Genomic DNA, 23,046 nt, shown 5'->3' on the forward strand with positions numbered 1-23,046 from the left:
AAGAAATTTGTTTCCAGTGTAGGAAATGAACTCATTCTACCTCAACCCGCTGTGAATTTCAGGCTGCCTTATCCTTGCCAACAGCACCCCAGTTGTTGTGCCTGTTGCACATGTTCGGTGCTGCTTGGCCTCGTACGTATGACTCAGCCTGTAGCTTGTTATTCACCCATATGTGAGGACTACCATCCTGCTTGTCCTGGGAGAAAGCAGAGTTCCTTACCTGTAACAGGTGTTCTCCCAGGATAACAGGATGTTAGTCCTCACGAAATCCGCCTTTCACCACGCGGAGTTGGGTTCGCTTACGTTTTATTATTTTATTTTTCTTTCATACTTTTGCTACAAATGAGACTGAAGGGGGACCCCTGCTGGCTGCAGGATTAGTGGCATGCTGGGCATGCTCAGTGTGCCAGTCAAAGTTCTAGAAACTTTCACAAAATGTTCCGTGACAGTGCTCCATCTGATGATGTCACCCATACGTGAGGACTAACAACCTGCTGTTACAGGTAAGCAACTCTGCTTTCTCTCTCTCTTACATCTTTTTTGCTTGCATTCTCTCCGTCTCTTTCCTGCTCACTTTCTTTGCGGGTCCTGTCTCCTCTTGCTCATCTTTTTCCTTTTGGCCTCAGAATGCAGCCCTGGCAGCAGAGAAGCAGGCTCTGACAACTCAGCTGCAGCAGCTGGAATCACACCTGGGAAACCTTCAGACTCAAATCCTGACCCTGCAGAAGCAAGGCCTATGCCTCCAGGAGCAGAGCGGTGGCCTAAAGGCAGTCAGCACCCGCCTCCAGGTAAGAAATGCACATTCCCTGTACGTACCTAGATCAGTCCAGGCTCCTGGGTTTTGCCTCCCTGCCAGCAGATGGCGACAGAGAAAGTTTTACTGACACTGTTACTTAACCACGTGTGCCACCTGCCGTTCCTCAGTATTTCTCTGTCTCCAGCAAATGGTAGTTGGTGCAAAACCTGCAGTTCTGAAGTCTGAAATTATTTTTGGTTTTTGAACCTTCCTCCTAGTGGATCCTTCCCTGTCTGGTTGAGGTGGATGAGCTGGGGTTTGGTGACCCTTTTTTGTGTTTGATCCTTGCGCCCATGGAGTGTTAATCTGGTGGTCCAGATCCCTCCCCTTCATGAGGCCACTGAGGCGGCTGCAGGCTTTTCTTTTGAGGCAGCGCTTTCTTCCAGCCTAGGGAGGAAGTTTAACAAAGATTAATAAAGTTTAAACAACAAGAAAAATAAAGAGAGAAAAAGTTAATTGTTAAACCAGAAGTACAGCGGTACTTTGCAGATGACTTCCTCCTTATTGATTTGGCGGCTAGGGTGATTATTTTTGGTCTAGGCTCGTTATGTTCGCGGCTCAATAGAGAAGGGCTGTGCTCCCGCAGTTCAGCAGATGATGAAGGTTGACCGGTCAGGTAAGTGCTAAGAGGCAATGGAAGGCCCCCGCTTCGGTTTCCATATCACATTGGGGCATTCATCAGGGTGAGGATCCCTTCCTGCTCACCGCGGGAACGACTGCCATATTGGATTCTGTTTTGGCTGTTCCCGCTTCATCAGGGGGGAGAGGGGGATGTTCCTCCATGAATGTCCCCAGCGGGTTCAGGCTCCAGAGGGGGATCAGGGGGGTTTGGCTGGGGAAGAGGTTCCCATCATGCCCATTCCTGGAGCCTCTCCATCTTTGGCCTCGGCCTCCAAACCTTTTTCTGCTAATTTTCTTTTGCTGCTGCATAAGGCCTATCAGGCAAAGCAGCAGGCAACGTCCTCCAGTTTGGAATCCTGGGCCTGGCCGTCTGACGGGCATTATATGGGATCCAAACCCGATCGGTCCACAGGAAAACATGTTTCCCCTGTCCAAAAGTTGCTGGGCCAAGAAAACAAAGAGGTAGGCATCTATTCCTTTTGTGTTCACCAAAAGTTGCTGGGTCCTTCTTCTGAGTTAGGATGTGTTGGGGATGAGTCTGAGGACTCAAATTATGCCCCAGTTGGGGCAGAGGAACCTCCTGGGCACGCATTGCTGGTTGATCCAGGTGTAGGAGGTATTGATCAGGTGGATGATCCAGAGGGAATTCCAGACTCCAAGGGCGATGACCCGAAGGTGGTCCATCTTTTTAGGAAGGAGGAATTAGGGCCTTTGATTCCTCAGGCTATTCAGGAGCTTGGGGTCAAGGTGCCTCAGGAGGATTCTGATTTGGAAGGTGTGGCTCCGGTCCTGGATGGATTATGGCGTCCAGCAAGAGCCTTCTCATACCACAAGTCTGTCCAAAAGCTGGTTGAGAGGGAGTGGGGGACTCCCGAAGCAGGCTTAAAGGTAGAGAGGGCCATGGCGAAGCTCTATCCCTTGCCTGAGCGGTTTCGGCAGTTACTAAAAAGAGACTATTCCTACTGTGGGATCCACAGTAAATGAATAGGGAAAAGAACCACAAAGACCCGAGTTTTACAGTTCAAAAACACAGACTTTGAGGAAATGGGTAAGTACCTGGAGGAAGAACTAAAAGGATGGGAGAACGAGAGAGATGTGGATCAGCAGTGGACCAATCTAAAAGGAGCAATCACCAAGGCAACTACTCTATATGTTAGAAATGTAAAGAAAAGCAAAAGGAAACTGAAACCTATCTGGTTCTCAAAGGAGGTGGCTGACAAAATTAAAGCTAAAAGAACAGCATTCAAGATATATAAAAGATCCCAAAGGGAGGAGCACAAAGAAGCATATTTGAATCAACTGAGGGAGACAAAGAAATTAATCAAGTTGGCAAAAAGTCAAGCGGAGGAGAGGATTGCCAAGGAGATAAAAAATGGTGACAAAACATTTTTCAGATACATCAGCGAAAAGAGAAAGGTCCAAAGTGGTATAGCAAAATTGAAAGGTGGTAATGATCAATGTGTGGAGAGTGACGAAGAAATGGCAGAAATATTAAACGAATACTTCAGCTCTGTGTTCACTAAAGAAGACCCTGGAGAAGGACCATCTCTACACATCAAGAAATTGGAGGGAAGTGGAATAGATGAAAATCCTTTCACAGTAGAAAATGTGTGGGAAGAGCTAAAGAACCTGAAAGTGGACAAAGCCATGGGGCCTGATGGTATTCATCCAAGGATATTGAGGGAGCTCAGAGATGTTCTGGCGGCTCCGCTGTGTGACCTGTTCAATAGATCCCTAGAAACGGGAGTGGTGCCGAGTGATTGGAGAAGAGTGGTGGTGGTCCCGCTTCACAAGAGTGGCAACAGAGAGGAGGCTGGAAACTACAGACCAGTTAGCCTCACTTCGGTGGTGGGAAAAGTAATGGAGTCACTGCTGAAAGAGAGAATAGTGAACAATCTACAGTCCGGAGAATCGATGGACCAGAGGCAACATGGATTCACCAGGGGAAGATCCTGTCAGACAAATCTAATTGACTTTTTTGACTGGGTAACCAAGGAATTGGATCAAGGAAGAGCACTCGATATCATATACTTGGATTTCAGCAAAGCTTTTGATACGGTTCCGCACAGGAGACTGGTGAATAAAACGAGAAGCTTGGGAGTGAGTGCCGATGTGGTGACCTGGATTGCAAATTGGTTGACGGACAGAAGACAATGTGTGATGGTAAATGGAACCTTCTCTGAGGAGAGAGCGGTTATAAGTGGTGTACCGCAAGGATCGGTGTTGGGACCGGTCCTGTTCAATATCTTTGTGAGCGACATTGCGGACGGGATTGAAGGTAAGGTTTGTCTCTTTGCGGATGACACTAAGATCTGCAACAGAGTGGACACGCCGGAAGGAGTGGAGAGAATGAGACGGGATCTAAGGAAACTGGAAGAGTGGTCGAAGACATGGCAGCTGAGATTCAATGCAAAGAAATGCAAAGTCATGCATATGGGGAGTGGAAATCCGAATGAAATGTATTCGATGTGGGGGGGAAGGCTGATGTGCACGGAGCAGGAGAGGGACCTTGGGGTGATAGTATCTAATGATATGAAGTCTGCGAAACAATGCGACAAGGCGATAGCAAAAGCCAGAAGAATGCTGGGCTGCATAGAGAGAGGAATATCGAGTAAGAAAAGGGAAGTGATTATTCCCCTGTACAGGTCCTTGGTGAGGCCTCACCTGGAGTACTGTGTTCAGTTCTGGAGACCATATCTTCAAAAAGACAAAGACAAGATGGAAGCGGTACAGAGAAGGGCGACCAGGAAGGTGGAGGATCTTCATCGGATGACGTACGAGGAGAGATTGAAGAATCTAAATATGTACACCCTGGAGGAGAGGAGGAGCAGAGGTGATATGATACAGACTTTCAGATACTTGAAAGGTTTTAATGATCCAAAGACAACGACAAACCTTTTCCGTAGGAAGAAAATCAGCAGAACCAGGGGTCACGATTTGAAGCTCCAGGGAGGAAGATTCAGAACCAATGTCAGGAAGTATTTCTTCACGGAGAGGGTGGTGGATGCCTGGAATGCCCTTCCGGAGGAAGTGGTGAAGACCAGAACTGTGAGGGACTTCAAAGGGGCATGGGATAAACACTGTGGATCCATAAAGTCAAGAGACCGCCAATGTAGAGTGGGTGGCTCACCAGAACGATGGCTACTGCCCGGAGACAATACCCTTATTAAATAAACATACAGATGCTTACTGTGACTCCAACATCGCTCTAAGCTTCTACGGCAAGAGGAAATGTGGAAAAAAGGATTTGCAATCACAAAGAGGGGAGTAGCTGGCTTGTTACGGCAGTTACTACCCCAAACCAAATAAGCCTAATACTTCACTTTCCAAGCATATACAGCATAGTTCTCTGCTTCAACGGCAGGGGAGAAGAAAAGAGGGTTCGCACTCACAAAGCGGGGAGTAGCTGGCTTATTACGGCGGTTACTACCCCAAACCAAATGTGCCTGATACTTCGCTTTCGATGCATATCCAGCATGGCTCTCTGCTTCATGGCATGGGAGAAAGGCTGATACATCAAGCATTTCCAGCACAGCTCTCTGCTTCAACAGCAGGGGAATAAGAAAAGCTGAGGCTTCACGCATATCCAGAATAGCTTCAACTGCAGGGGAGAAGAGAAAAAAAAAAAAGGATTCGCACTCACAAAGCAGGGAGTAGCTGGCTTGTTACGGCGGTTACTACCCTAAACCAAAAGGGCCTGATACTTCACTTTCAATGCATAACCAGCATGGCTCTCCGCTTCAACGGCAGGAGAGAGGAAAAACAACCAATAGGGGCTGTATGACATAGTCTGGGTAAAGGGAATAAACATGGGTGTAGCTTGCTTATTGCAGCGGTTACTACCCCTACTACCCCTAACTAATCAAGCTAGGTATTTCACTTGGATGCAGCTCCATCACTGCTCTCTACATTAATGGTGGGGGTGGAAGGGAAATAGAACCAAGAGTTAAGAGAAAAAGATAAGTATGAGAGAAAAAAATGTGTGAAGCTTGCTGGGCAGACTAGATGGGCCATTTGGTCTTCTTCTGCCGTCATTTCTATGTTTCTATGTTTCTATGTTTCTATGAAGGACGTGTTGGCCCTGAGCTTGCGGGCTGCTATGTACTAGTTTTATGCAGCAGGCTTATCTGCGCTGGGTTCAGCAGCTGCAGGAAAAACAGCCAAAGTCCAGCAAGGACGCGAGCAGGGCTGAGTGTGTAGAGGCGACGCTGGCTTACGGGGCGGATGCGCTGTATGACTTAGTAAGAACCTCGTCTCGGATTATGGTGTCTGCAGTTTCAGCCAGAAGGCTGTTGTGGTTGCGGAACTGGTCGACGGATGTGTCGTCCAAGTCTCAGTTGGAGTCTCTGCCTTTCAAAGGCCGACTCTTGTTTGGTGAGGACCTGGAGCAGTTGATGTAGAATCTGGGCGAGAATAAGGTACACAGGTTGCCAGAGGATAAGCCTAAGGGCAAGAGATTTTTTTTCAGGCTCAGTCCCATTTTCAGGATAATAGGAGGTCTCATCCGGCAAGGGGAGCACCAAATCTGCAGAAGCAATTTGCTCTCCAGAGCTAATCCTGAGAGCAGTCCTTTTGGGGGGGGGGTGTCAAAGACCCTTCCGGGGCGCCACCAGTGGTAGCACGGTTGGAGTTAAGTCCTCGCAATGAAGCGAGGCTGCTCCACTCCGTCATTCCTATTATAGGAAGTCGCTTGGTGCGGTTTTATAGGGAGTGGACCAAGATTACTCAGGATCAGTGGACCCTCAGTGCTGTAAGAGACAGCTACGCGTTAGAATTTGCTTAACCCATCCAAGTCTTATTCCTAATTTCCCCTTGCGGGTCCTTAGACAAGCAACTTGTGGTTTGAGAAACACTGGACCAGTTGCAAAAGCTGGGGGGAGGTGATTCCGGTTCCCTGCAAGGAGCAAGGCATGGGAAGGTATTCCATGTACTTCGTCATTCCAAAGAAGGAAGGCACTTTCCATCCAATTCTGGATTTAAAAAGAGTGAATGCAGCTCTGAAGCTTCCACATTTCCGAATGGAGACCCTGAAGTCGGTTATAGCGGCAGTTCGCAAAGACAAGTTTCTGGCTTCTCTAGATCTGACAGAAGCTTATCTGCACATTCCCATTTGTCCAGACTCTCAGCATTTTCAGTTTCAGACCCTTCCTTTTGATTTGGCCTTGGCGCCACGCACCTTCACCAAGGTTATGGTACTTGTGGCGGCGGCTTTGCGTCAGAAAGGAGTTCTGGTGCATCCTTATCTAGACGATTGGTTTGTCAGGGCAAAGTCGGAGGATCTTTGTCGCCAGTCGGTTCAGAAAGTGATCAGAATTCTCGAGTCGCTCAGCTGGGTAGTGAATTTGGCAAAGAGTTACCTGGTTCCGTCGCAGTCTCTGGAGTATCTGAGAGCTCGATCCGACACTCAAAGTGGCAGAGCGTTCCTCACGGAGGACCATGTTCAGAAGCTACAGAGGAAGATTCGGCGCTTGTTAGGGTTGCCAATGCCCAAGGTCTGGGATTATTTGCAGGTTCTGGGCTCAATGGCTTCAACCCTGGAATTAGTACCATGGGCACTCGCTCATATGAGATTCTTACAGAGGGATCTTTTGCCTCGGTCGAACCCGATCTCAGAGGAGTTTAATTTTCCCTTGCTGCTTGAGGGCGTCGCACGGGACAGCCTGTCTTGGTGGCTTCTAAGTTCCAATCTGGTTCTTGGTGTGGAGCCCGATGTTCCAGATTGGGTGGTGCCTATAACCGATGCCAGTCTTTCTGGTTGGGGAGCAGTTTGTCAGCAGCAGTTGACTTAGGGCTGCTGGACCATGAGAGAGGCTTCCTGGTCTATCAATCGGTTAGAGACCAGAGCGGTGCGCTTAGCCTTACCTGCTTTTCTGCTGTTGGTGAGAGGTCTCTCGGTAAAGGTTCTGTCAGACAATGCGATGATAAGAACATAAGAACATGCCATACTGGGTCAGACCAAGGGTCCATTAATCCCAGCATCCTGTTTCCAACAGTGGCCAATCCAGGCCATAAGAACCTGGCAAGTACCCAAAAACTAAGTCTATCCCTTGCTACTGATGCTAGTAATAGCAGTGGCTATTTTCTAAGTCAACTTAATTAATAGCAGGTAATGGACTTCCCCTCCAAGAACTTATCCAATCCTTTTTTAAACACAGCTATACTAACTGCACTAACCACATCCTCTGGCAACAAATTCCAGAGTTTAATTGTGCGTTGAGTAAAAAAGAACTTTCTCAGATTAGTTTTAAATGTGCCACATGCTAACTTCACGGAGTGCCCCCTAGTTCTTCTATTATCTGAAAGAGTAAATAACCGATTCACATTAACCCATTCTAGACCTCTCATGATTTAACACACCTCTATCATATCCCCCCTCAGCCGTCTCTTCTCCAAGCTGAAAAGTCCTAACCTCTTTAGTCTTTCCTCATAGGGGAGCAGTTCCATCCCCTTTATTATTTTGGTTGCCCTTCTCTGAACCTTCTCCATTGCAATTATATCTTTCTTGAGATGTGGTGACCAGAATTGTACACAGTATTCAAGGTGCGGTCTCACCATGGAATGATACAGAGGCATTATGACATTTTCCGTTTTATTCACCATTCCCTTTCTAATAATTCCCAACATTCTGTTTGCTTTTTTGACTGCCGCAGCACACTGAACCAACGATTTCAATGTGTTATCCACTATGACACCTAGATCTCTTTCTTGGGTTGTAGCACCTAATATGGAACCCAACATTGTGTAACTATAGCATGGGTTATTTTTCCCTATATGCATCACCTTGGTAGCCTATATCAATCAGCAGGGCAGAACCAAGAGTTGAGCAGTGGCCCAGTAGGCTCAGGAGTTAATTCTTTGGGCAGAGCAACACCTGGAGTGGATAGCAGCAATGCACATTGCAGGGGTCAAAAATGTCCAAGTGGATTAATTGAGTCACAGATTCAGGTGAGTGGGAGCTGTCCGAGATGGTGATACAGCTCATCTGCGAGAGGTGGGGCTCCTCCCTTATAGATTTAATGGCAACTTGCCAGAATGCCAAGGCATTTCGATTTTTCAGTCGGAGAAGGGAGCATGGGGCCGAAGGCGTCGATGCCCTAGTAGTACCTTGTCCTCGGGAAGTTCTGCTTTACGTCTTCCCTCCTTGGCCGCTCGTGGGCAAGGTGTTGCAATGGATAGAGAGACATCACGGCAAAATAGTGTTGGTGACTCCAGAGTGGCCATGTCGGCCATGTTTCGCAGATCTAGTCAACTTGGCCGTGGATGGTCCGATATACTTCGGACACCTAGCGGGCCTTCTTCATCGGCACCCATATTTTTAGGCCAAGCTGCTCACTTTTGTCTAGTAGTAACTATCATCAAAAACGATCCTGAAATAATATGAGTGGAAAAAGCTCAAAGAGACCTCATATTTAAATGCCAACAGGCTAAGCTAATGTAAGCTTTTCATAGCATTCAATCATTTTTTAATCATTGGTCTCAATGGGCTGAAAGTAAAGGGCACAAAAAGCTGCCCGTTTATGCACATTAAACCTATAAGTACTTGGAAACCGGATTGCTCACACGCTTAAATCCGAAAGTGTACTTATCTTGCTTGTTATCCGTCACTGAGCCATGAACAGATGTTGACGAGTGGTGAACTCCGACGTTGCCCTGACACCGAGTGTTTCGGAGTGGACCTCCTTCTTCAGGGGGCCGGGTACCACTGAGACCGGCTCTGTTGATATCCGGAATACCTTAGCATACTAAGGATAAAATAAATGCAAGAGATAATGTGCATAAAAGATACCACTCAATTTTTTAAGAATGGCACCGGAGGACGGGGGAACACTTACTGATGCAGGAATGATTGTTAGTGCAGCAGCATTGATAGCGTTTCATTTTCGCTCTATAAATGTAACACAATGCAGTCTATAAAAATTTTAGCTCCAAGAATAATTCTTATATGGCGAGTAAATACCTGTTCTTCACATGATACTGACTTTGACAATGTTGGGCTGCAGACAGCGCGCTCGGCCGTGAGACATCTATCGGCGGCGATAGTGCAAAAGAACGCTGACCTTTAAAGCGGCTGAAAAAGCGCCAATTCTATGTGTGTGTCCATAAATGGGTATATACGTCATGGGGGATACCATATACGGGAAATGACGTCGGCAGGTGCCATATTGGATTTCTCTCTATTGAAGGGCTGCCCAGAACTCGCCACAAAAGGACATCTACGTCACTGGCGATGCCATATTGAAAAGGAAACGGGAAACTCCAAATTGAAATCTCCGTGGTTATCAATAAAAGGTTCTCAAGAGGAGCATATATCCACGGTTAAATGAGAGTGTACCACTCAATTTTCTCATTTAACCCGTGTGGTTCCACCGATTTGAGCCGATGAATCCATTGATGTTCCTTATAATTCAAAATGGAAATCCTATCCCCGCCTCTCCATGATGGAATCACTTGTTCAATAATAAGCCACTGAAGTTGCTCAAAAGTGTGCTGATGTGTAGCACAATGTTGTACAACGGGTGCTTTAAGATCCAAATTTTTCATACGGCTCCGATGTTCCGTGAGACGGGTTCTGATTTTCCGTTTGGTTCTGCCTACGTATACCTTTTGGCATGGGCACACAAGTCCATAGATGACAAAGTCAGAATTGCAATGGACAGAGTATCTGCGTGTAATTCGCGTTTGAGTGTTGGGATCTTGCCATGTGATCCCTGTTATGGCTTGAGCGCAAAAACTGCAATGGCCACATTGTGTTTGACCCGGGGGTCCAGAAATACAATCACCCTCCTGGGTAGCACGGACCACCTGTTGTTTGATGTTGGTACCCCTACTATATGCAAACATGGGTGGTGAATTAAAGATCTGATGCGGACTGAGAACGTGCCAGTTCCGTTGAATGGATTGCCTGATTAGTTGAGTGAGATTGGTGTGTTCCAACACACACGTGAGATCCGGAGCTTGTTTTTTACTCCTATATTGTAAGAGAGATTCTTGGGGAGAGTATTTGGCCCTCTTAAAGGCTCTTTTGATGACATTACTAGGGTAACCTCTCTCATGGAATCTATTATTCAAGCTAACGCATTGTTGCAAAAAGTCTTGTGGATCCGAGCATATTCTGCGGATACGAAAGAACTGGCCTACAGGGAGGCCCTCCTTAAACCTGCGAGGATGATGACTCTCAAATTTCAAAAAATTATTTCTGTCCATGGGTTTTCTGAATAAGGATGTTCGAATGGTACCAGAGTTCTTGCTAATCATGATGTCCAAGAAGGATAATTGTTCTTTGTCAAACGTCATAGAAAATTTAAGATGAGGATTGACTGAGTTTAACCATATGTGGAATTCAAAAAGTTGAGTAACAGAACCATGCCAGATAAAAAATATGTCATCGATGTATCTGGACCACTTAGTGATAAATTTGAAAAAAGGGGAAGTATATATCGTTGTTTCTTCGAATTTGGCGACATATAGACATCAGAATAGAACCATGCATCTCAACCTTCAAAAAAAGACTAAAGACCTGGATATTCATACAAGCCTTCCCAGACGTCAATTGATCTAATACTTCCAAGCCACCCCTAATCTCCATCTACACTATGGTCGACCTTATCTCCTATCGTTTACTTGTGTAAATTAATAACCTGTCCTTTCTCTTCCTCTAAGCCAAGTTCTTATCACCTTGTTATATGTAACTGCCTTTTCAGCACCATTGTTATTGTTATGTTTACTTTGCACCCCTGTTTTATGTGAACCAGCATGATGTGACTGCTGTCTCGAATGCCGGTATATAAAAAATCTAAATAAATAAATAAATAATATAGATTGGCGATGTCAGGGGCTACTGGTGACCCCATCGCCACCCCATGTATCTGAAGAAAATATTCCCGTTGATAAGAAAAATAATTGTTAAAAAGGACTAATTCTGGGGGGGAGCGTGACGTCACGCTGTGAGATGGCCGCTTGATCTCCGAGCTCCCGCCGTGACCCTTCCAGATCCGCCGCAATCTGCGTCCCTATTGTTCATCCTGACCTCATATAGCACTGTGAGTTCGCCCTGCATTCATCATGACTAGTAAGAAAAAAATTTTGGATCTACAGCGCTTCTCTTACCAGAAAGAGAGCAGTAAAGATGCGGCCTGCTCGTCGGCAGGGGAGGATGAAGCCCAAGATGGCGGAGACTCGCGCGCTTTGTCACCAGAGCCGAGCCCGTCCGATCCCACACTGGATGACGGCGTACTGACTGAGCATCCGACCAGGGCCGAATTTCGAGAATGATTTGCCGGAATTAGATCAGATCTGAAAGCGTATCGTCAGGAAATATTTACCCGAGTCGAGGAAGTAAGGGAAGATCTCACGGCCCTAGGGCACCGGGTTGGTGACATAGACGTGTGGGTCGAGGGCCAGGCTGTGCAACTATCAGACCACAAAAATACGCTCGATACCATGCGTGCCGATAACGCCCAACTTACTGCAAAAATAGCCGACTTAGAAAATCGGGCGAGAAGGAGCAATCTCCGGTTCCGGGGTCTTGCAGAAACCTCGGGCCCCGAGGATTGTCACGCTCTGATACGTGAGTTTTGTCTTCATCTTCTCCGGGAGGCCTCGAAGGACGGCGATTTTGAACCCCCAGACATTCATTTTGATCGGGCACACAGAACTTTGAGAGCCCCGCAGAATAATCACCCGCGAGACATCATAGTATGCTTCACCTCTTACCAGATTAAAGAGAGGATAGCATTGGCAGCACGAGAGAGGAACGAATGGACATGGGAAAACCATAAGGTCGCCGTTTTCCCTGATCTCTCCTTGGCTACGCTTCAGAGTCGGCAATCTTTTCGAGATGTCACTACCTTCTTGCGCAGTAAGTCAGTGAGGTACCGGTGGTCCCATCCATTCGGTTTATCCTTTTCCCATGACGGTATAACTCACAGATGCTTGACCCCAGAAGAAGCTATACCGGGACTCTCGAGTTTGGGCTTTGTGCCGCCGCAGCCCCCTTCTAAGACTCAGAGCGCCGCCTCTGCAAGGCCTCAGCACCCAGCGTGGCAGAGAGTTGGGAAGCGGAATAGCCGGCTTCGACGTCAATCTGGGGGTATATCTCCCGCACAAGGACTGGGATGACTTCCTTTATTGCTCTACACTGCGGAGAGGGTGTACTCAACCAATGCTAGGGTTTACCTATCATAATGCCATATGTCTTTACTTGCCTTGAAGTGCTTATAATGTTGCTAGATTGCGACTCGCCTGTTTTTTTTTCTTTTTACTGTATGAAAGTTGTATGTTGTGGGTCTGGGGGGGGGGGGGGGAGCCTCCATCTCATGTGTCTGTGACCTCCTGTATTCTCCCCTGTTTGGAATGGGAGTTCGTCTGCCTGGAGGCTATGGCAGACAAGGTACTAGGGGAACTCAGGTTTGTCTGTGTTCTCATGGGGAGCATGCTATTGTGATTATTGTGTTTTTATGCTACTGTGCCTGTCGATGTTCCACTCCTCCATGTTGCATATTTTTTGCTAATGGCAGGATGTTTCCTTTTTCTTTTCCATCTCATGCTAAGTATGCTATGATTCTCTGGCCGACTTATGAACCCCTTACAATACTTATCCCACTTTTCCCTTTTTTGGTGGTTATCCGCTGTGGGCTCTCGGGTTCCAGTGTACCGTTTTGGCGCCTGGAGTTCGCCTTTACCAGGTAAATGGCTACGATAAAAGTATTATCGTTGAATGTTAAAGGATTCAACACTCCCCAGAAGAGATCCCTCTTTTTTAGAGAGACAAGGACATCTACTCCTGACATTGTTTTGGTGCAGGAAACACACTTAACCCGCAGATACGAAGCCTTATTGAAGTCCCCTAATTATCCATACCAATACTTCTCTGCGGCAAATAAACAGGCAAAGTATGTAGGGGTTGGCATCCTTTTTTCCTCCCAGATGGTATTTGAATGTAAGCAGGTGGTTGCGGACCCCCAGGGTCGTTACCTATTGCTAAATATTTCTATGTTTGGTCATGATTTTTCATTACTTAATGTCTATGCCCCTAACAGGGAGCAGGCTGCTTTCTTTAGACAATTGCATAGGGTTCTTCTTCAACACTCCTCGGGGCATCTCATTGTGGGGGGAGACTTTAATGTGCCTCTCTCTCCTTCCTTGGACACCTCTAAGGGTTTCACTCATACAGCTCAGACACATACCAGAGCTCTTAAAGCCCTTCTGTCTGATCATAATTTAATAGACTCCTGGAGATCCACCTTCCCACACTCCAGGTCCTACTCGTTTTATTCTAAACCGCATGATTCTTATACCCGCATTGACTACTTGTTGGTAGACAAAAATTTATTTCATATGATCCGTAATCCTGAGGTGGGAATTGTGACGTGGTCCGATCATGCCCCTGTCTCTCTGCGCCTCTGTATCCCTATTGGAGATTATGGTCGTAGGTATTGGCGACTCAATGACTCCCTTTTACAGGACCCACAGTTTTTACAGTCCTCCACGGAGGTGATTCGAGATTACTTCACTACCAATGTGGGATCCGTCTCCTCTCCAGTTATGGTTTGGGATTGCTTCAAATCCTATATTAGGGGTCATTTTATTTCCTATGCCTCGTATGCTAAGAAACTGAAGGAGGCGGCCTGTTTTCGCTTACGGGATCGCATTGCGGATCTCACGAATCGCCATTGCCTTTCTCGCTCCAAGAGTATTCTGTCCCAGCTCACCAAAAGCAGAGACGAGTTGCATAGGCTTGAATTGGATCACATTACGCACTCCCTGAATCTCACTAGACAAACCCACTTTGAGGGAGGAAACAAGGCTGGAAAAGTGTTGGCCCACCAGCTAAAAAAACAGTCTTTTCAAAATCATATCCTCAAAATCAAAAATGAAAAGGGAAAGATTGAAACAGCCAACTCGGCCATTACACAGCAATTCCTTAAGTTTTACCGTGATCTTTACTCAGCGGAAACTCATATCTCATCAGCGGATATACTCCGCTATCTCCAAATGCTTCCCCTGCCTCACCTCACACAGGAAATGCGTGACCGTTTAAATGCGGACATCACGACTCCGGAGATCTTGGAGGTTATAAAAACCCTTAAGGTGGGCAAGGCCCCGGGTCCCGATGGACTTACAGCCAAATTTTATAAATCTTTCAAACATGTCCTAGCTCCCCACCTACAGAGCCATTTTAATTACCTACGGGAGGGGGGATCCCTGCCCTCGGACTCTAATACCGCTGGTATTACTATTATAGCCAAGCCTGGGAGGGACCCGGCCTTATGTGCCTCGTACCGGCCGATTTCATTGATAAATTTGGACCTTAAAATCTTAGCCAAAATCATGGCTGACAGGCTAAATTGCTTTATAGCACGCATTATTCATCCTGACCAGGCTGGATTCATACCTGGCCGTATGGCTAGCGACAATGTGCGCAAAATCATTAACATTATCTGGGGTGTCTCACATCGCCGGATTGATCATCTCCTTCTGGCCATCGATGCAGAAAAGGCCTTTGACATGGTCCACTGGCCCTTTTTATTTCACGTACTACAGGAAATGGATTTTGGCCCTTTTTTTCACAATTGGATTCAAGCCCTGTATTCCAACCCCTTAGCCAGTATCAAAATCAATGGCAGATATACTGATCCTTTCCCGGTGCGAAGGGGGACGAGGCAGGGCTGTCCCTTGTCTCCTTTACTATTCGCCATATTCCTTGAACCTCTGGCCATTTCTATTAGAGCTAATGGAGGGGTACAAGGATTTTCTACTCCCACATGCGAATCCAAACTGTCTTTATTTGCTGACGACATTATTTTCACGGTGGGTAGCCCCCTCCTGACTCTCCCGGTTCTTGAACAGGAGTTGGCACAGTTTAGTGCTGTCTCCGGTTTTAAAATCAACTGGGACAAGTCAGAAATCTTGAATGTAACATGTCCTCCTGCAATGGTTGATATCTTGAAAGAAAGACATGCCTTTCGGTGGGCCACACACAAACTCAAATATCTTGGGGTATATCTTAGTAATAATATATCAGAACTGTTCCCACTTAATTATGTTCCCTTAATTAAGAAAATTGATGTAGATCTCGAACAATGGAATGCACTTCCCCTTACCTGGGTTGGACGTCTGGCCACCATCAAGATGAACGTCCTACCGAGGTTCCTGTATCTCTTTCAGACTTTACCTATTATGGTGGGCCGCTCCACTCTGCTCCAATGGCAAAGAAAACTGCTGCGTTTCCTTTGGAGACACCGACCACCACGAGTAGCACAAAAAATTCTCTATCAATCAAAATCTTCGGGAGGTCTGGGTCTCCCTAATTTGACTTGGTATTATGCGGCTGCACAGCTTCGACCTATCATCGACTGGCACGGCTCGGCCTCTGTTAAACCATGGGTCACTCTGGAACAAGCATGGACAACCCCAGCGCCCCTTGCTTCAATTCTCTGGCAACCTGCTCACACCTGGCGCACAAACCTTCAGTTAACTCCATGCACAAGACAGACCTATAATGTGTGGAAGCAGTGGAAGTCTAAGCTTGTGGGCCAATATGACTACCATTCTCTTACTTTTTTGTTCCACAACAATGCATTCCCCGCAGGCCTTCCTGCTAAGGCTTATGCCCTCTGGAAATCTCACGACATCTCTTGTGTTCAAAAGGTTTTACAAAGAGATACCCTTTTACCTTTTTCCACCCTACAAGAGACATACCAGCTTCCTTCAGTGGAATTCTTGCCTTACATGCAGTTACGTCACTTCCTACTTCATGTTCAAAAGAAGGGACTATTGGCCCCCACACGCTCCATGTTTGAAGGTTATTGTGACAATCCTAAAATTACAGGGGGTCTTATCTCCAAAATCTATCAACTCCTAGCAGCGCAACCGTTTAGCAAACACACTCACATGGCTGCCTGGGAATCTGATCTTCAGATTTCTGTCTCTGAAGAGGACTGGTCCGCCATATTCTCTACTGTTTCTCGTGGGAATATTTCAGCCAGGATTATTGAAGCCAATTACAAGATTTTATATCGGTGGCATTTGACACCCGTCAGGTTGCATCGCTACTACCCCAGAGTGGATCCTCACTGTTGGCGTAATTGCCACCACGTTGGGACATACCTGCATATGTGGTGGGACTGTAAATTTATTAAGCCTCTGTGGTCTTATGTCTCCCAGCTATTGTCCGATCTATTCAAACAGCCTTGCCTTTTGTCTCCGGCACAGGCGCTCCTCTTCTTCAAGGACCCTTCTCTTCCTACGGAGGCCCAAACATTAACACAACAAATCTGCACGGCTACTCGAATGGAGATTGCTTACCATTGGAAACGGCCTCAACCACCCACATCGGATGAACTACTACAACGTCTGGATAAGGCCTGCACTCTTTATCGCCTCACAGCGCTGAAATATCATCGACTTGCCACATTTAATAGAATCTGGGAACCCTATCTCTGCTGGAGACCATTAACTTTTACGTTTTAGTTTTTGGACGACATCCACAAGCCTACCCTTACTGATCTTTACCATATTAACTGAGTTACTTGGAGCATCGCTCAGAGATGTGTTGACAGTACATAGCATGCGGGGGGGGGGGGGGGGGTATATACGGTTTTCATTCATCTGATGTTGTATTGCGTTTTATTGCTTATCAGATAACTTGCTGTTGTGTCTGACCTTGTTTTTCTGTTTGCTATGTTTATCTCGGCAATAAAAGTGTTAATAAAAAAAAAAAAAGGACTAATTCTAGTAAAGACACTAAAAATTCTGTGGGGATGCACTGTGTTTGTGGATCTTTTGATTTTTTGTATTGATACATTTTTGTCTAGTGGCATGGCTTTTGAGAGGCGGCAATTAAGATGCGAAAGTTATCCCAAGGCGATTATTCCTACATTGTTGCAGGCTAGGTGAAAGTCTACTTCTCTTTCTTAAGGGAGGGTCTGGAAGGTTTTTGAGTCCTGGTGTTTCACTAACGGAGTCAGGCTCTCAAATATATTCAGTGTCTGATATTTTATCTTTTCTGCAACAAGATTTGGTCAAGGGTTTGGCTTTGAACTCTCTTATGGTCTAGGTGGCGGCTCTGGGTATCTTCAAGGCAAGGTAGAGGATTCCTCTTTATCAACTCATCCAGATGTGGTTCTGTTACTCCAGGGGGCAAAGAATTTGCATCCACCGGTACATAAAATTTGTCCTTCTTGGAATCTTACTCTCATCCTCAGGGGTTTGTATGAGGCTCCATTTGTACTTCTCAGGAGGGCAACTCTTAAAGATATGACACTTAAGGTTGGTTTTCTGGTGGAAATATGTATGGCTAGGAGAATATCCAAGTTTGCAGGCTTTGTCTTGCCGTGATCCATTCCTTCAGATTTCGGACTCGGGGATGTCGTTGCGGACTTGGAAGTCGCTACATACTTTTGCAAAGCACTGTCGTCTGGATGTGGGGGATATGGGGTCTTGGTCTTTTGGCAAAAGTGTTTTGCGAGCGGGGCTCTCCAGGTCCCACCCTGAGTTTGGAGCTTTGGTACATCCCAGGAGTCTGGACTGATCTGGGTACACTTAGGGAAAGGAAAATTGGTTCTTAACTGATAATTTTCATTCCTGTAGTACCACAGATCAGTCCAGAACCCACCCAATCTGTAGAGGGGGAAGGTTGTCCACTCATTCTATTTCTTTGGTTTGGAATGCAGACTTATTGAAGAAAAAAACGTTTTTGAAGGTTTTGTTGTTTGTTTTTATGCTCGAGTACAGGCCAATACTGAGGAACTGAAGGTGGCACACGTGGTTAAGTACCAGTGTCAGTAAAACGTTCTCCATTTGCTGGCAGGGAGGCAAAACCCAGGAGTCTGGACTGATCTGTGCAACTACAGGAATGAAAATTAACAGGTAAGAACCAATTTTCCTGTACCTTGCACCAGCACATGACACAGGTAAGAGATGAACAGTGCCGTGCACCTGCACATGACACAGGTAAGAGACATACAATGCCCTGCATGAGTACCCACACACAGCACCTTGCACCAGCACATGACACAGGTAAGAGACCTGCATGCCATGCTCCAGTATGTGATGTAGGTAAGAGATACACAGTGCCCTGCAACAGCAGGTGAGACAGGTAAGAGATGCACCGTACCCTACGCCAACACCCACCTCCAGGTATGATCCGCACAGTGCCAGACACCCATGTCGAGACGCACAGAAGCCCTACACTAGCACACAGCCAGAAGCAGCTGTGAAGCATGTTTCCAAGCTGCCTTCTTGCTGTGCACATCCTGTCTGCATTTCAGGTAGCGCTCAGAGGACCTTGCTGACATGTCCTCTCTGTGTGTTTTAGGCAGAGAACACGTCGCTGAGCTCACAGAACACCTCACTTGTAGTGCAGGTGGCTCAGCTAAAAGCCCAGCTGGGCACTCTGGAGGGAGAGGCAAGGGTGACGCTGCAGGAGCACGAGGAGATGCGAGGTCGCTATGACTCTCTGTTGAAGGACCATGAGCGACTGGTGCTTCTGCACGAGAGGCAGGAGGCTGACATGGAGGGGCTGATGGAGAAGCAGAGCAAACTCAAGGGGGCATTGCGGAGCTTGGAGCTGGAGCACAGGGAGCTGCAGGGCAGGTAATTTATTTCTCTAGTTATTTGATATATTTCTTAATCGCTTAACTCAAAAAGGCCTAAGCGATGCACAATATTACATCCATAGTTAAAATGATACATCAGATAAGTAAGACAAAATTAAAGCATAGAAAAACTTTAAATAAAATGAAATCATCTCATAACTCCATTATAAAGACTTAATCATCCACCACCTACTCCAGACCAGGACTGCTCCCAGTCCGGGTCTTTAAGTTACATATTTTGTAAAGATCCTTTGTAAATGTATTTTTATTAATTGTTATACTCTCTTCTTCTTCTTCTTCCCACTCTCCCAGTTGTATAATTCCTTGTTCATTGTAACTGCATTTCCTGCACCAGTTAGTTGTTCCAGTTCTATGTTTAATGCACAAACTGTTCAATGTAAACCGGTTTGATGCGACCCCAGGTCGTGAAAGCCGGTATAGAAAATAGCTAAATAAATAAATAAAATACATTCGAATATGAGAATATAGGATGTGGGACATTTCTAGATATGGAAGGATTCTGGATGTGGAAAAGACTTGAAGTAGGGTATGCAATTACATGTAGGCTGACTTAAATAAAAAGGTTTGTAACTGCATTCTGAACGTCTTTAGACATTCACATAAGCGTGACTCAATTGAGAAAGAGTTCCAGAGAACTGGTGCTGCCGTTGAAAAAGCGCATTCTTGAGTCACATGAAGACAATGCTATACTTAATGAAGAAATATCTAGATAGCCTTTTTGGGAGGAACGTAGGTGACTGGAAGGTTGAGAAATATTTAAGAGAGCATTGAGCCAAGGGCATGAGTTGTTAATAAGTTTAAAGGTTATCATGCCTGTTTTGTTTTTGATGCGTTCATTAATAGATAGCCAATGTAGATTGATCAGGATTGGGATGATTATGTTTGTAACATTTTACACCTGCGATCAAACGGGCAGCTGAATTAAGTAACATTTTCCTAGCGTGTAGCAGATGGACTCAAGACCAATAAGTAGTCGATGTATGGGAAGATGGATGCCTGTACTATGGTGCGGAAATCTGAGATATGAAGGAGTTTCTTGAGTCCAGAGAGGACCCTTAATTTGAAAAAAAATCTTTTTGACAACCATTTTGATATGAGATCAAAAGGTTAAAGTGCTGCTTAACATGACTCCTAAGCTTCTTATACAATCCTGAATTGAAAAGGATAAGTTCTCTAAACAAATGGATGTGGTTGGAAAAACTGAATAAGAACTATGTACAGAGAGAAATTCCATTTTAGTCATGCTTAATCAATTGTGAATGATTTTAGAGAAAAGAAGAGAGCCATTTAAGGACATTTCTAGCAATGCCCAATTTTTGTAAATGATAGTTCCTGTTCATACCCAGATCAGTCCAGACAAGTGGTTTTATGCATCCCTACCAGCAGATGGAGGCAGAGAACAAAACTTTTAGGCACTGCTACATAACAGAGAGTGCCACCTGCAGTCCCTCAGTATTTCTCTGTCTCCAGCAGATGGTAGAGGTGCAGACCTGCAGTCTGAAGAAAAAAAAAGAGAGAGAATTACCAAAAAGAGAGACAGTTCGCAGAGGTTTTGCTCCCTGAGATGTTGGGCTTCTTCGTAGACCATCCCTCAGGTGGAGCAGGGTGACCGGGGAGGGAGGGGTTTGGAAAACCTTGGCTGATGCCAGCAGCGGATTCACGATGTCGGACCGGCCCGGGTATTCGCCGGCCCAGGACACATCACGTGGTCTGCCGAGCACGGCTCTGTCACGGCCGCGCATGGCAGACCACGTGACTGGAGTGATCGGCCCACCGGGGGATGATGCCCCGTCCCCCGATAGGCCAATCCGCCCCTGGCTGATGCTCGTCCTTGGCTGGCTGGAGGTCCTGATAGCCAGGGGACTGGATCCCTCAAGACTCCTGAGGTCTCCTCCTGAAGTTTCACCATGTTGTCAGGGAAGACCCTGTTTTGTGCCTTTTTAAGCTGGTATAAAAAAAAAAAAAAAAGTTGAACTTTGTTCTTTCTGCAGTGGTTGAGGGAGCAGTCAGGGCACGGTGGTGAATGCGCCGAGGACAGCGGGAGCTGTCTGCGCTTTCAGGAGGGGGAAGTGTCAGGGGATTTTCCTTCTTCCTTCTCCTCAGGGCCTGGGAGTTTACAGGAAAGGCTCGTGTGCGCCAGTTCAATCCCTGGGGACTCTGTTTCGTTTCCCGCAAGGGTGATTTGAGGGGTCTTATTTGCTGCTCGGCCCGTCAGTGTCCAGGGGCTGCCTAATTCACGCAGCAGTGTTTCACATTTTTTCTCGCGTGTGGCCCGCCATTTCAGCCACGTGTGCGGCCTGCGGGTGATTTTTGAGCGCACTGCGTACAGCAAAATGGTGCCAAAACCGCGTGTAGCAGCCTGTAAGTCTTGTGGTGTTTGATCCACACTGCTCGACAGTAGATCCCTGAGCTCTGCCTGCGCGGCAGGAAACAAAGGGACTTCATCGGGGGCACCTGTGGATGGAGGGTCCGGGGATCTGCTGCGACACCTGGGTCTGGGTTGCGCAGATTCAGAGGCTGATCCCAGGAATCTGGGTGACTCGGATGATATGCAGGAGGGCCCTCCGGACTTGCATGGCATAGATACAGTTGTGGATGCGGATGCAGACCTGGATGCAAATAAGGATGATCCAGATCAGGATGAGTTTCCGGTGTCCAAAGGAGATGACCCTAGAGTGGTTTGCTTGTTTAAGAAGGAGGAATTGCATCCCCTTATTCCTCAAGTGCTGCAAGAGTTGGGGTTAAGGTGACTCACGAGGAGTTGGATAATGAGGGCGTGAATCCAGGTCTGGATGGGCTGCAGGGACCCTCCTAGTGCCTTTCCCTTGCCCAGGAAGATTTGCAAGTTGGTGAACTGGGAGTAGGACTTTCCGGAAGCGGGTCTAAAGGTTGGCAGGGCCATGGGTAAACTTTACCCTCTGATGGAGGAGACCTTGGAGCTCCTGGGGAGCTGAAGGTGGATGCGACTGTTTCAGCGGTCACCAAAAAGATGACCATCCTGTTAGCAGAGGCAGCTGCTCTAAAAGATGTTCAGGAATACAAGTTGAAGATTCAACTGAAGCAGATGTTTGAGGTTTCCACGTTGGGTCTCTGAGCCGCGATTTGTGCCAACATGCTGCAGAGGTCTTGTTTATGCTGGGTGCAGAAGGCTCAGGACCAACATCTTCAGGAGATGTTGCTCCTCAACAGTTGGCATGCTTGGAGGCTGGAGTGGCTTATGTCGCGGATGCGCTGTATGACTTAGTGCGCACTTCGGCCAGGAGCATGGTCTCAGCAGTGGCGGCTTGCGGGCTTTTATGGCTGCGGAATTGGTCGGCTGATATGTGGCCCAAGGCACAGTTGTGTAATCTTCCGTTCAAAGGAAAGCTCCATTTTGGGGAGGATTTGGATCAGCTGATGAAAACTTTGGGAGAGTCAAAGGAAACAGATTGCCAGAGGATAAGAAGACCACCAGGAAGGTTTTCGCGTCGCAGTCCCATTTTCGGGAGTTGCATAGGTTCTGGGCAGGCAAATCTTCCTCTGGTGCAGAGGAAAGCAGCCTGGTGGACAGCAGCAGTCTTTTCGAGACTCCCACAAATCTTCCAGGGATAGTGCCAGTCAAGGGGCCGATGGTGGAAAATCACAATGAAGCTAGCATCGCCCACTCCTCCATAGAAGCGATAGGGGGTAGATTGTCCAGCTTTTATGAGGAGTGGACAAGATTACCTCAGACCATTGGGTTCTGGAGGTGGTGCGAGAAGGTTATGTTTTAGAATTTTTGCACCTGGTCAGGGAAGCATTTCTGGAATCCCATGTTGCCTCTCGAAACAAGTGAAAAGGCAGTGTGAGGAACTCTGCAGAGGCTGCTGCAGTTAAATGCAATAATCCCAGTCCCGCGGGAAGAGCAGGGGTGGGGAAGATATTCCATTTATTTTGTGGTGCCCAAGAAGGAAGGAACTTTTCAGCCTATCCTCGACTTGCAGAAGGTGAACAGGTTCCTGAGGGTTCCTCATTTTCAAATGGAAACGTTGA

At 46.7% G+C, this 23,046-nt stretch overlaps 1 protein-coding gene across 1 annotated transcript in view; it reads left to right on the forward strand.

The window, feature by feature from the left end:
- CCDC88B (coiled-coil domain containing 88B) overlaps window positions 1–23,046 on the forward strand; it is a 168,770-nt gene that overhangs the window by 94,200 nt on the left and 51,524 nt on the right. The window contains exons 19-20 of the mRNA XM_029614802.1: window positions 627–788; window positions 18,735–19,012. Coding sequence (XP_029470662.1) covers window positions 627–788; window positions 18,735–19,012 — 440 coding nt within the window. The remainder of the gene's footprint in view (window positions 1–626; window positions 789–18,734; window positions 19,013–23,046) is intronic.

This window comes from Rhinatrema bivittatum, chromosome 8, assembly GCF_901001135.1.
Source record: "Rhinatrema bivittatum chromosome 8, aRhiBiv1.1, whole genome shotgun sequence".
NCBI classification, from domain to species: Eukaryota; Metazoa; Chordata; class Amphibia; order Gymnophiona; family Rhinatrematidae; genus Rhinatrema; species Rhinatrema bivittatum.